This window comes from Cervus elaphus, chromosome 8, assembly GCF_910594005.1.
Source record: "Cervus elaphus chromosome 8, mCerEla1.1, whole genome shotgun sequence".
Taxonomy (NCBI): domain Eukaryota; kingdom Metazoa; phylum Chordata; class Mammalia; order Artiodactyla; family Cervidae; genus Cervus; species Cervus elaphus.
In genome coordinates, this window is record NC_057822.1 from 30,608,727 (window position 1) to 30,622,893 (window position 14,167).

At 44.4% G+C, this 14,167-nt stretch overlaps 1 protein-coding gene across 2 annotated transcripts; it reads right to left on the reverse strand.

Moving 5' to 3' along the window:
- Window positions 1–191: 191 nt before the first annotated feature.
- TMEM169 (transmembrane protein 169) lies at window positions 192–14,090 on the reverse strand. 2 transcript variants are annotated; one of them, XM_043910113.1, is made up of 3 exons: window positions 13,956–14,090; window positions 4,642–5,038; window positions 192–2,915 (listed from the first exon to the last, which is right to left on the reverse strand). In XM_043910113.1, exons 2-3 carry the CDS (start codon window positions 4,910–4,912, stop codon window positions 2,293–2,295), a joined length of 894 nt encoding a protein of 297 aa, XP_043766048.1. In that variant the 5' UTR covers window positions 4,913–5,038; window positions 13,956–14,090; the 3' UTR covers window positions 192–2,292. The 2 variants fall into 2 exon arrangements, with proteins under 2 accessions (XP_043766048.1, XP_043766049.1); XM_043910114.1 differs by having other exon boundaries at window positions 13,960–14,074.
- Window positions 14,091–14,167: the final 77 nt, after the last annotated feature.

The window sequence follows — 14,167 nt, forward strand, 5'->3', positions numbered from 1 at the left end:
CTGTGATCTGTGGGAAGAGTCCACTGAAATGGAAGCCTCACAAATTGTTGGTCCGTGGGAAGAGTCAAGATGTTAAGGACCCATATTAAGACCATCACACACCTATAAAACAGTCACTGTGCTCACTCTTTTTCTGAAAACTGTAGTGTTCAAAGCAATGTTGGAGAGACTCAGACAAAGTGAGCAAATGTTAATTAGATTTTATTTTTGTCTTCAATTGTTTGTATTTCTGCAAAACCACCAGACAGCACCAAAGTTATCTTCAAAAATGTTGGGCAGAGTTGGGTTTTTTCAAATACTTGATAGTTATTTTTAAAAGGGTGGGTTTCCCTCTGAAGGCGGAATTCAGCACCATGCCTTAGACAAATGCCCCTGGCCTTCTGTGGCACAGCGTTCCCTGACCCATTGGGTTTGATTCACAGCAGTTCTTTCAACAGCTTCTTCCTGAAACATGAACATGGACACCAGCTCTTCTTGTAAGGACCCAAACTTTAAAAATCTGCGTGACCTCATAGCATTTGGTTTTTTTTTTTTTAAATTAGAAAGGGATCCCTCAGGAATTTTTTAAGTTCAGAATCTATTAGTCTGGATTCATCTGGTTTATACCCTCAGTGGCCACAAAGACCCAAGCTTCTCAGCAAAGATTGTATTTGTTGATGAACTCCAGAAAATTCTGAGTGAGTGAGGCTCTGAGTGAGGTTTGGACAAACCATCCCAAGCTGGGGCTTCCCAGGTGGTTCAGTGGTAAAGAATCCGCCTGCCAGCGCAGGAGACACAGAAGACATAGGTTCAGTCCCTGGGTCAGGAAGATCCCCTGGAGAAGGAAATGGCAACTTGCTTCAGTACTCTTGCCTGGAAAATCCCATGGACAAAGGAGCCTGGTGGACTACAGTCCATACGGTTGTAGAGTTGGACATGACTGAGCCTACACGCACACCCAAAGCTGACTTCATCTTCTTTTGCTTAGGGTTACTGACCCTGCTGGGGTTTTGGGGGGTGGGGATGTCTGACAGATGCGATGCATCTCTTCACAGTCCTTCATCTGCACATTACCTTAAATATCACCACCCAGTCTGTCTTCACTACCTGGAAAAAAGCTATGCTACTATGATATAATTTGTACATGATATAGTTGTACTCAGCTATCCACTCTTCCTTTTGAAAACACCTGAAACCATATGGCATTACAGATATTTCACTGCAACACACGAGTTGCTAATATCTGTGTGGTTTATGCATAGTATATGTAGCTAGTATCTATGTATAATTTCTCTGTGTAAGACTTAGGCTTAAATAAATAAATAAATACATAAATAGAACTATATTCACAGTTTGGGATCTGAACATATTTAAATAATTACTGTAAGCCAGAGACTCTTACTTGCCTACCAAAATAGCCATTCGTTCCTTGTCTCTTAAATTAGCAGAATCCAAATATTTAGAATACAGCCGCCCAGTCAAAAGACTACATTTTCCAGCCTCTTTTGTTCATGAGATCATGTGACTAAGGCCCGGCCATTGAGACAGAAGTGTTGAGAGGGGCTCCTGGGAAACCTCCTTAGCTCAGGAGAGTGTATGTGCTCTTCTCTGCCCTGTCCTCTATTCTGAAGCATGGGACGACTGGAGATGTAGTCAGTGCTGGGAGCTGAGGATAAAGGCAATGAGGGTTGGGAAATAAAAAGCAAGCCTGGAACTCTGATGACTTCATCAGTTTCCCTGATGGTCTGCCTCCAGACTTCTGTACAGTAAAGAACAGACTTTTGTCTTGTTTAAACTACTGATATTTGGACTTCAATTATATTTAAGGTACAAATCAAAATCTAAGTGATACACACAAATTCTTACATTCTGCTACACTGTAGCAACCCTGCTTCTTATATGTTTCACTCCATCACTATCTATTGTCTTATTAGTGGATTTGGTCTTCCCTGAGCCTCCTTATTCTCCCTGTCACATTTAGTCACATACTAACCTGGGTTCCAGGCACCAGGAATACCTTCAAGCTCCTGAACTGTTGCACACCTGAACTTCCTTGTCTCAGATAAAGGGTTATCTCAGGGTAAGGAACAAAGAATTTATCCATTAGATGGACTATTTGGGCACAAATTGCTTTTCCATTTCCTGCCCTCCTGGAAACCAACAAGATGGCAGGACAGATAAGTGTGGGCTAAAATTTTCCAGAAGGACAGTGTATGGTGGGGAGAGGAGGAATAATTTAAACAAGGAGTATCTGGAATTGGAAGATGACAAACAGGCTACTGAGACCAGACAATGAAATAAGTCATTGGGAGTTTAGACAGTGGATGTTTCTACCTCCTGGGTGGCATCCTTGTTGGACAGATTGCCTGAGATATTGTCTGATTCAAGCAACTCCACAATGCTATAGGGAGAACAGTCTTCCAGACCCAGCTTACTGCATAGCCAACCACAGAAGCCTTTCTCCATGTCCCGGGCAGCTTGCCACCAGGCTTCCCAGGACCATGAGAGCTGGACCACGGCCGCGTAGAGGCCCAGGGAAGAGGCCATGGCCATGATGAGCACTGGATAGAAGAGGATAAGGCAGGGGCAACATGAGATCTTGTGCCAGAAGGTCCTTTCCTCATTGTACACGAGGAAGATATTGTACCAAGTGATGGTACCATAGTAGAAAGAGACCACAAAGGAGAGGAGGAAAACCACAGGCAGGCAGACCAGCGTCCAGAGCACCACGTGTGGCCCACGGTCTGCTCCCAGCTGGCAGGCCTCTCTGCCTCCAGGCGTCGTTTCCCTTGACGATGGCTTGGGCTTGGTGAGCTCCTGCAGTTCCTTCTCAGTCAAGGTGACGTGGATGTCTACCATCTGCCCCTTTTTCTTTCCTCGGGTGATGGTCCCAGTTAATGTGACATAGCGGCTGTCCACGGGCACGTTCCACACACCTGCAGGGCACAAAGTGGAGAAAGTCAAGATCAGAGGAACAGACATTTCATCAGAGTGTTGTCCCCTGAGACTGGAGCCGAGTACAAGAAGGTCCTTTATCCTGGTCTCTGACACCACATGAAGTCAGTGATTTCACAGCAGATTCAAGGAAGTCTCCCTTGAGGGAAGGATTAGTATTCCCGGGAACAACTCTCCTGCCAGGTCCCTTCTAAGACTGTGAAGCAGGTGAAGCTTGTTTTTTATTCTCTCTACTTCTCTGGGCTTCCATCATGTCTGCGATACGGGAGTGAGAACTCGACCACAGATAGTTCTTCAGCGTGATCGTATTTCTGATTTGTAAGTGCTGCGAAAATACTGTTTCTGAGTATCAGCTACTGTGTGTGAAGGTGGCACCGTGTATGTGGGTTATACTGATGGGCAGCCCACTCCTCTTCTCTCCTCATTGCTACCTCCGTGCTTCTCTGAGAGAGGCCTCTTCACAAACCGGTCGACATCCCAGCCTTCATATCCAAGTTCTGTACACACACAGGCACCTCACATACACACATGCACACCGCATGCACATTCCCCCGCACAGATGCACCAGCAGCGTCACTCCCACCCCCACCAAACAGCCACTCTTTGGCGGGCCTGGGAGTGAGTCTGCCGCTAGTGAAAGTAAAGCGTGCAGCAGAGTCCACGGTCCTTAGTATGCGAAGGCTTTTGGTTGGCAGCTCCCTGAGGCCCTGTGGACTTCTAGCCCCTGGCTGGAAGAAGGACAGAATGGGGCCACCTCAAAAGCAAATGTCCCCTCCTCTGAGAGGCTGTGCAGTCTAGCCCTCCACCTCCTTCCCTCACTTGGTCACCTTCCTTCCTTTCACAGAGGTTTACTGTCTTTGGAACCTTGTACCACTGTTATCTTTTCTTCTCTTTTGAAATTATCTTTTGTTTGCTGAGTTGTTTGCTATCTGTCTTCCCCCGGCTGGAAGGTAAATGGTATGAGAGCAGTGACATGGCTCACCTCATTCACCGTGGGCATGTGTCTTAGAGATGACCCATATACACAAATAGATCTACCACATCTGTCTATTGCTGCATAGTGACACTTAATATAGACGTCCTGCAGTTTCCTTAGCAGCAACAAACATTTTTATAATTGCTTCCTTATCACATGGGCATGTGGTAGATACTGAGAATTTCTAGGAGGTAAGCTATGCATATTTTGAATTTAATAGATAGTGACATATTTCCCTAAAGCAGATACCTTTTCCACATGAGGTATATGAGAGTATATCCATTTCTTTACATTGATGTTAATATGTTTTGCCTAACTTTTTTGCCATCCATACAGGAAGTGAATGTTATATAGTGAAGGATTATAACGCATGATGTTATAATTCATGTTTTCCTAACTATTATGAACGTCAACTATTCTTGTTTCTTTATCTTACATGTATTACATAGTTAGCTTGGTTGTCTTATATTACTAATTTTTGTGATAAATTGGTCTCTTCTGTTATACTAGGAGTTTCAAAAAAGTAGAGTTCTCCTCCATATCACCTAGAAGAGAACCACAACAAATGCTCAATAAACATTGTTGACTTGTTGGATGAAGACTGCAACATTGTGAGAAGAAATCTATCAGTAAGAAGTAGGTCAGTGATTGAATGCCCAGTCTGTCTTCTGGAGGATCCTTATTTGGCCTCCTCCCTGTTGCTTTAAGCAAGTGACCCCAGAGAGACTCACCATCATCCACAGGATAGTCTAGGAAATCCTCTCCCTCCTCCTCTTTAGGCTGATCCCCACCTTCTGATTCCCCAGGCTCCTCATCCAGGGTCTCACTCCCTGACCGGTAGATGATGATAGATTCTGGGCGGGACTCTTTCTTCTTCTTTTTCCTGCGCCCCATGGTGGATTCCCCATCAAGGACCAGAGCAGCTGCCATGGCTTTCCTCAGGGAGCTGTAGTGGGGGCTTGGGAGCTGACTCTGGCCTTCCACTGGTGCTGGCTCTTCCATCCTCGTCTTCAAATCTAGCTGTTCCTTGTTAAGAGTCCAATCTGCCAGAGCAAACTCATGACCCACACATCACAGAGCTTCTTCCAGGATGCAGCTAATGCAAAGGCGTTCCAGTGATGAGTTGCACTTGAAAGACAGGAAAACAAAGTCATTAACAGGGAATGAATAGGGTGAGATGGAGAGGGGCTTAGGAAATGGTCCTCAACTTGGCAGACATCTTCCCCTCCATTTATTTCTCACAAAACTTTATTTCGAGAGTAACATGGACATACGTTTATAAGAATGAATCTTGAATAAAATTTTATTTGTGTTGTCATATTTTGAGTTGCATGTATTATGTAAAACCCATCAATCTAGCTGGGGGATGCCAAGTATAAAGAAGTTGGGTGAGGAAGCCTTACAGGCAGGTTAAGGACCATTCTTCCCTTCACCATAGATGGAGATTCCTATGGCTGGGACTAGAATTCCAGGCTTCTGGCTATTAGGTCAGACATTACAACTATACTCAAATGGTTGAATGCAACTTTGAGCAAGTAGTGCCACTCAACACTGGCACCACTTCACCAACCATGCCTTCCCTGGTATTCTATAAAGGACACCTGTGTCCTGGTTTTTGTTAGCCAAGATCCCAGAATTGCTGGGATCTGTTCTAGCACCTTTTGGGAGACCAGTGGAAAGAATGCACACATTTCACTCTTAACACTTTCTCTTCTCTTCTATTCTTCAGGTAAAAAGAAGTGGGAGAGATGAGAGGCTATACAACATCTTTTTTTTTTTTTTTTATAATTACATCAAAAAGAATTTTATTTTTTTTATTTTTTATTTTTTTTTGCAGTATGTCACTTACTTCTATTTAATTAGGATTTTAGTTTGGTTTTTTTTTTTTTTTTTTCCAGTGGGTTTTGTCATACATTGATATGAATCAGCCATGGATTTACATGTATTCCCAATCCCGATCCCCCCTCCCACCTCCCTCTCCACCCGATTCCTCTGGGTCTTCCCAGTGCACCAGGCCGGAGCACTTGTCTCATGCATCCCACCTGGGCTGGTGATCTGTTTCACCATAGATAGTATACATGCTGTTCTTTTGAAATATCCCACCCTCACATTCTCCCACAAAGTTCAAAAGTCTGTTCTGTATTTCTGTGTCTCTTTTTCTGTTTTGCATATAGGGTTATCGTTATCACCTTTCTAAATTCCATATATATGTGTTAGTATGCTGTAATGTTCTTTATCTATACAACATCTTTTAAAGAAAAATAGATTAGCCTGTGTTCTTGGTACATGAGTCATAAAGGGGAAAGTAATGTTTTGAGTGCTATTGCTAAAGAGGTGCCAATTAGCAAGTATCTAGCTAGTGGCATTTAAACAGGTAGTTGCTTGTATGCTTCTTAACAAAATTGTTATTATATGAGGTTGGTGCTAAAGTAATTGAGGTTCAAAAGTAACTGCAGTTGACTTATGCAGGAGGTGCAAGAGAGGTGGGTTTGATCCCCGGGTCAGGAAGATCCCCTGGAGAAAGGAATGGCGACCCACTCCAGGATTCTTGCCTGGAAAATTCCATGGACAGAGGAGTCTGGCAGGCTACAGTCCATGGGATCACAAAGAGTTGGACATGACTGAGTGACTATCACTTTCACTTTTTTTGCACCAACCACAATTACTTTTTAACCTTTATTACTTTTGCACCAACAATTACTATTGCACCAACCTCAATTAATTTTGCATTAATTGCAATTACTATTCTTTTCTACCAATCGCAATTACTTTTGAACTGCAACTACTTTTGCACCAACTACAATTACTTTTGCACCAACTGCAATTACTTTTGCAACCCAATATTATAGAAAGTTTCAAATACATAAAAGGAGAAAATTTTTATTAGGGAAAGTGGCAAACCTTTACAGAAGCAAAGAGAATAATTTGAATGAACCCTCACTGTACCTCTCACCCAATTTCAACTATAATCAAAATACCAATAGCCAATTTTGTTTCATTTCCTCATATTATTTAAAAGCAAACATTGGACATCATTTCAGGAGTCACCGCAGACAGGGTTCAGTCCTTGGGTCAGGAAGATTGCCAGGAATAGGAAATGGCAACTCACTCCATTATTCTTTCCTGGAAGATTCCATGGACTGAGGAGCCTGGCGGACTACAGTCCATGGGGCCACAAAGAGTCAGATAACGACTGAGCAACTGAACACACACACACGATATTGTGATTATCTTTTTTCAAAAAGAGAGTTCTTATATGTAAGAGATATATGCTGAAACAGTTACATCTGTTGGATCATCGAAAAAGCAAAAGAGTTCCAGAAAAACATCTACATCTGCTTTATTGACTATGCTAAAGCCGTTGACTGTATGAATCACAATAAACTGTGGAAAATTCTTAAAGAGATGGGAATACCAGACTACCTGACCTGCCTCCTGAGAAACCTGTATGCAGGTCAGGAAGCAATAGTTAGAACTGGACATGGAACAACAGACTGGTTCCAAATAGGAAAAGGAGTACATCAAAGCTGTATATTGTCACCCTGCTTATTTAACTTATATGCAGAGTACATCATGTGAAATCCCGGCTGGATGAAGCACAAGCTGGAATCAAGATTACTGGGAAAAATATCAATAACCTCAGATATGCAGATGACACCACCCTTATGGTTAAAGCAGAGAAGAATTAAAGAGCCTCTTGATGAAAGTGAAAGGAGAGAGTGAAAAGTTGGCTTAAAACTCAACATTCAGAAAACTAAGATCATGGCATCCAGTCCTATCACTTCATGGCAAATAGAAGGAGAGACAATGGAAACAGTGACAGACTTTATTTTCTTGGGCTCCAAAATCACTGCAGATAGTGACTGCAGCCATGAAATTAGAAGACGCTTGTTCCTTGGAAAAAAAACTTGACCAACCTAGACAGCATATTAAAAAGCAGAGACATTACTTTGCCAACAAAGGTCCGTCTAGTCAAGGCTATGGTTTTTCCAGTAGTCACGTATGGATGTGAGAGTTGGACTATAAAGAAAGCTGAGTGCTGAAGAATTGATGCTTTTGAACTGCGGTGTTGGAGAAGACTCTTGAGAGTCCCTTGGACTGCAAGGAGATCCAACCAGTCCATCCTAAAGGAGATCAGTCCTGAGTGTTCATTGGAAGGACTGATATTGAAGCTGAAACTCCAATACTTTGGTCACCTGATTCGAAGAGCTGACTCACTTGAAAAGACCCTGATGCTGGGAAAGATTGAAGGTAGGAGGAGAAGGGGACGACGGAGGATGAGATGGTTGGATGGCATCACTGACTCGATGGACATGAGTTTGAGTAAGCTCCGGGAATTGGTGGTGGACAGGGAGGCCTGGCATGCTGTGGTCCACAGGGTCAAAGAGTCGGACATGACTGAGCAACTGAACTGAACTGAAGAAATAAAGCAGGTAAAAAATTCTCTTTTTCCAAGGTTTTAAATAATAGAATTAGGAGAAGAGACAGGATTTTGCTCTTTTTCCTGCATAGTAGGCTTCGCTCATCCACCACCACCCCTAGTCCGAAGATTATGAACGAATGTGATACTGCAGACTGTTAACCTCAATCCACGATGAGCTCTGAATCCTCAGTCATTCTGAGGTAGGGGGAATAGATTTTAAAGCATATACTGCTCAAACTCTGGAACTTAATGCATAAACTACTGATATTAAGCCATCTTTGAAAGAAATTCTCCAAATAACTCTTAAATGCATCCACAACTTTTTCCCATCTTCACTGTTACCACTGTGGTCTACAAGGCCATCATCTCTTACCATGGTTCTAAATATGCTCCTTATCTTCTGGCTTCTATTCTTGCTGTCTTGCAATCAATTCTCCACTTAGCAGTTAGAAAGGTCTTTTAAAAACATACATAAAATCAGGCCATTTTCTGTTTAAAATCCTCCAGTGACTTCTCATTGGTATAAAATGAAATTTGAACTTGTCCTGTGGCCTAAAGGCCTGTGGATGTGGCCCCTCCCTGTCCAGCCATCCTAGCCTATACCATCTCCTTCACATATACCTCCAATGCTTTAATCACTCTAGCTGCCTATGTACTCCTCCAGAGTTTTATTAAAAGAAAATCAATAGCTCCAAAGCAGTCAGTAAACACCCAAAGACTCACAAGGCCACAAAATGAACTTATCTACTTGGGTATAGTGCCTTTGTAGGGCTGGGTTATCAGTACAAGTCTGGTCATTATTCCCATCCAATCAGTCAGTCACTCGGTCACTAACCCCACCTCCACAGTGGTGGAACACCGGTGTTTCATGGGCTTCTTACCATTGGGCATGATTTTCCTGGAGTCTGTTTACAATTCTTTGCTGCCAGGTAGTCACTGAAGCAGACCTGATCCAGTGCCTTCTCTAAACCCATCCAGATCCTCAGAAGAACTTCTGGACTTGGTGGGTGGGAGAGGCCAGGAAGCTTTGAAGCCTCTGCTCTTAGATTAATTGCAGGGAAGCAAGTAACATACATGGATGAAGTGTGCCTGGAAAAAGTTAATAAGTGCCAATGATCCCAAGCCTTAGCATTTGGACACAAGAAGTGGTGGGGGCTATGGAAAATATAAGAGCTCAGGTCTCATCTGAAATAGGAAGTTACTGTTCACTTCTTCCCACCAAGCCCAGTATTCAGCCAACTGCTTTCACAGACAAATTCAGGTCCATTTGGTAGGGGTTGTCTGAAATTGCCTGTGGAAGTTTGTGATTTTAATTGTTGCAATTAGTCTAAATTTAAATAAATTACCAAGGGGACAAACAACCAAAACAAATCGTAAACAGGCTGCATTTTGCCATCTCTGACTTATAAAGCTTCCAAATTAGGGTGCTCTGTTCCGCTGGTTTAATTAAGTACAAGCAGGAATTGCCTTTTTGCACCTTCACTGAAATTAACACATCGTCTTTCCTCAAGGAACCTGAACTGGGGCCAGGTGGGTTAAGTATCATCATTTTCAAGTTCATTTACAACTATTCCTTATTGTAAAAGATCCTGATGCTGGGAAAGGTTGAAGGCAAAAGAAGAGGGTGGTAAAAGATGAGATGGTTGGATAGCATCACCAATTCAATGGACATAAACTTGGGCAAACTCTGGGAGATAGTGGCATGCTGCAGTCCATGGGAGGGCAAAGAGTCAGACACGACTTAGTAACTGAACAACAACAAAAACAACAGTGAACGGTGCCTTGATCCAGCCCCGCTGTTCTTCCACTTTTCTTACCTGTGGCTCTGTCACTCAAAGAGCTATGTGTCATCTGTCTGGGGTGACCAAACTCTCTGGTTAGCATCTTGGCTTAACACCATTAGATGTACTAGGCCAACTAAGAGATGAAATGTTTGCCATTTCATCACTGAAAATGACTAGTAGACCCTCTCAGAGAGAGACTCTCACAAATGTAAAAATGGAAGGAAATTTGGTTCAGACGAGTGTCAAGAGATTGGAAAATGATGGAGAAGCAACTTAAAACGCGCAGTCTCCCACCTATTGCTGTGATTGGCTGTGAGCATAGTTAAGGCTATAGCCTTTTCCTTTGTGGTCCTGTGAGCAGCATTTCTCTCGTCTCCTGGTCCTGAAAGGCTTTCACACTGAGGCTAGTTCATCACCTGAGGAGCATCTGTCTATAGAGGAAATAGCTCCTGGTAATAAAGCTAGTTGGTTATAAGGAGCTTGAGCATCTTTTTACTGTAAGAGCTATAAGATATGATCTTTACTGTCTGATCTTTCATTTGCTTATTGCTTTACTTCTTATGGCACGCATGCCCCTTCCATCCTCAACTCTCAACCTATCCTAAAACATAAACTCTCTCAGTCAGCACACCTAACTGTCTCGTCCACGGTACTGTATCCTTCATGCCTAGAACAGTATCTGGCACATGAAAGGTGCTCAATAAATATTGGCTGAATATTGTCAACTGGCTTCCCTGATGGCTCAGATGGTAAAGAATCTGCCTGCAATGCAGGACACCCAGGTTCGATCCCTGGGTTGGATCCCTGGAGAAGGAAATGGATACCCACTCCAGTATTCTTGCCTGGAGAATTCCATAGACAGAGGAGCCTGGTGGCTACAGTCCATGGAGTCAGAGTCAGACGTGACCTGAGCAACTAACACATTTTAAGAATCTTACATATATAAGTTGCCTCTGGATTGCTTTTACATCAAGGCAGGGCAGAGCTAGATATGCCCCAGTGATATTTCTTCGGCACTGAGATTCTGTCTCAGTGTTGAGAATCCCACAGGCCCCTGTCAGCCTGAGCCAGCAGCTGCTTTGTGGAGGGGAGAAAATGAAGATACTGGGCAGATGGGGAGGGGGGAGTGGGAAGATGGGTGAGCAGCAAGAGAATCTCAGAAGATGAACGGAGGGAGTGCTAATGGGCTATGACAAAGCGGGAGGGTGGGAGGATCATGGCCACGGTGATGCCTTTTCCCCCAGGACAAATGGGGCAGTGATGCATAGCACCAGGCGGTCTTTGATTCGGCCAAAGGAGCAGTCATTGCAGCAGGGCGTGGTTGCCCTGAGAAAAGAGGACTCAATCCGGCATCTGAGTTAAAATACGGAAACAAAGAGTCTCCCCAAAGCAGAGCTGTGGCTGGGCCTCCAGGTCTGTTGGGGGTTTGCAGACATATCTAGAAACACTTGATCATGGAACAAAGGAATTATTTTTATGGGTTTTATTTTAGTTTACTTATTTTTGCTATTTTCTTTTTTTAATTAAAGGATAATTGCTTTACAGAATTTTGTGGTTCTCTGTCAAACATCCACAAGAATCAGCCATAGGTACCCATCTCTCTCTCTCCCGAACCTCCCTTCCCATCTCTCTCCCCAATCCACCCCTCTAGTTTGTTACAGAGCCCCCAGTTTGAGTTCCCCATACAGGAAATTCCCATCGGCTATCTATTTTACATATGGTAGTGTAAGTTTCCATGTTACTCTCTAGAACAGGTCTTTTTTTAAAAAAAGATCTCTCAAAAAGATTCCACATCTCCCTAAATCATAGCTATCTTTGGACTGTGAAAAAGAGCTTTCTGTCTGCTCATAGTGCAACTTCCTTGAGCTTGCAAAATGGCTTCTGGTCATCCTCAGCAAGCAAAACTGGCTTGAAGCCAGTCCAGCCAGTCACGTCTTCACTGGAGAACCGCAGAATGCCTCTCTGAGGCCACCGAGCCACCACCACACACACAGAGGCTGCACAACAGCCAGGTCCATGCGGAACCACCCTGGCGGAGCTCCGTGAATCCACAAGTCCAGACCAGGTCACAAACCACGCTGAATCGCATCTTCAATCAAAGTATCATTGAAAGAAATTTAAAGTGCTCCTTCCTCCCGAGAAAGAAGGCCTCAAATTTTCTGGAGTAAGAAACCTCTCAGAACTGAGAGGTGACCAGTAGAAGTGATCCCTTCATAAACCAATCAGTGAATGCGAAGCGCAAGAGGTATCTTCCCTTCTTTAAGGAGCATAGCTTGGAATCTGTCAGCAACAAAGACAGGGAATATGTTCTTCTCAAAAGCGGTCAGAGGAGGGCAGGGGGATGGAGGAAGCGATGTCTGATTCCACTCTCAACCAGATCCATTTCCAATTCACTCTGAATAATTCGGTGCTGGACCCAACAAAAGAATGATGGCATTTGTTTGCTTTTACATTACTTTAATACCTTGCAGGGGGAAATACAGTATTCTTGTTAGGGGTACCACTGACTGAAACTGCCCACCCTGGCTAGGCACAATAGTAACCATTTGCATGAGTTACAACAGGAGGTCCTGGTAAGGAACATGGAACTAGCAAGCTACTGCCCACCAGAAAAATCTGGGAAAGGTCAAAAGGAGAGAGAAGATGCCAGTCAACATGTCTTACCAACCTCCCAGATTCCTTCTTGCTGGAATCCATCTTGGCTGAGTGATGCTCAAGTCACCAGGAAGGACCCTGAACCAGAATGACTGGCCAGAGACAACCCAGAAACTAACCCCGTTACCATAAAACCCAAGACTAAGGGCCACTTGGCAGAGCAGTTCTCCTGGGTTCCCTTACCCTGCAGCTATCCCCACCCCTACACCCGGATGTCCCCTACCAGTAAAGTCTCTTGCTTTGTCAGCATGTGTGTCTCCTTGGACAATACTTTTGTGGGTGTTAGACAAGAATCCACTCTCAAGCCCTGGAGGGTCCTACTTCCTACAGACTTAGAAACAGCATCCTGCATGGACAATTAGGATCACAGCACCTGTCATAGTCCCTAGATCTGCCACTTTCTTAGGCAAAGTCTCCTGAGGCTAGTGTAATTGCACTCTGGTAGGTAGACAGCACAAAGCAAGATGGAGAATTTGAACAGCGAATCACTGCTAATGGGTACCAAAACGCCGATGAGAAATCTCCCCCATCCTCAATAGGCGGGCTCCCCCGCATAAGAAATTACCTAGAGGGCAGGATCTCAAACACACCTTTCTTACAGACACCTTTCTTACAGACACCTTTCTTGCAGGGAGCATACACCTTTCAAAAAAAAAAAAAAAAAGATCTTTTGGACTCATCAATTTTATGCAGCCCAGCTGAAATGGATCAAACCTCAAATCAAACCTCAGAGTCCTTCTTTCCTTCATTCCTGGGTGAGGAGAGGTAGATAAGGTGGTGGTGGGGTTGTGTCTTTTAAAAATCATTTATTATCTTGTTCTCTGGATAATTACAAGTGTATTCCGCCCCCTCCCTCTTTTGTTCCCATCCCTTCCGGAGGATGAAGCAGGATTTTCTCCCTCTCGGCTAAGGCTGCCCCTTTCCTTTCCAGCCAGCTGCACAAAGCAGCTGGAGCCAGAGCAACGCTCTCGACACCACGCCCTCCGCGGGAGGGCGGAGCAAGGCTCCCGAGCTGCAGCCTCTTTTCCCAAACGCACCGGAGATTTAATTTTAATTAAAACCGTGAGAGGTATACCACTGAGGATTAAATTTTTCAAAATAGAGCACAGCGCCACTTTTTGTCTTCTTCCCTTCCCCAACAGCATCGAAATAAAACACACACACAAAGAACAAGGAGTCTCACCTACACGTGCTGCGGACCCAGGCAGGCGGAGAGCGCTGAGCGCCGGGATGCAGCCGCTGGGGAACGCTTCTGCACTGGGGGGACGGAAAGCCGCTGCGACGGGCGTGCCAGGTTGGGGATCGGGGTGGGGCGGGGTGACGGAGAGGGGCGGGGCGACGGAGAGAGGGCGGGGCGACGCGGGCCAACGAGCGTGGTCGGGGCGGGGCCCGGGA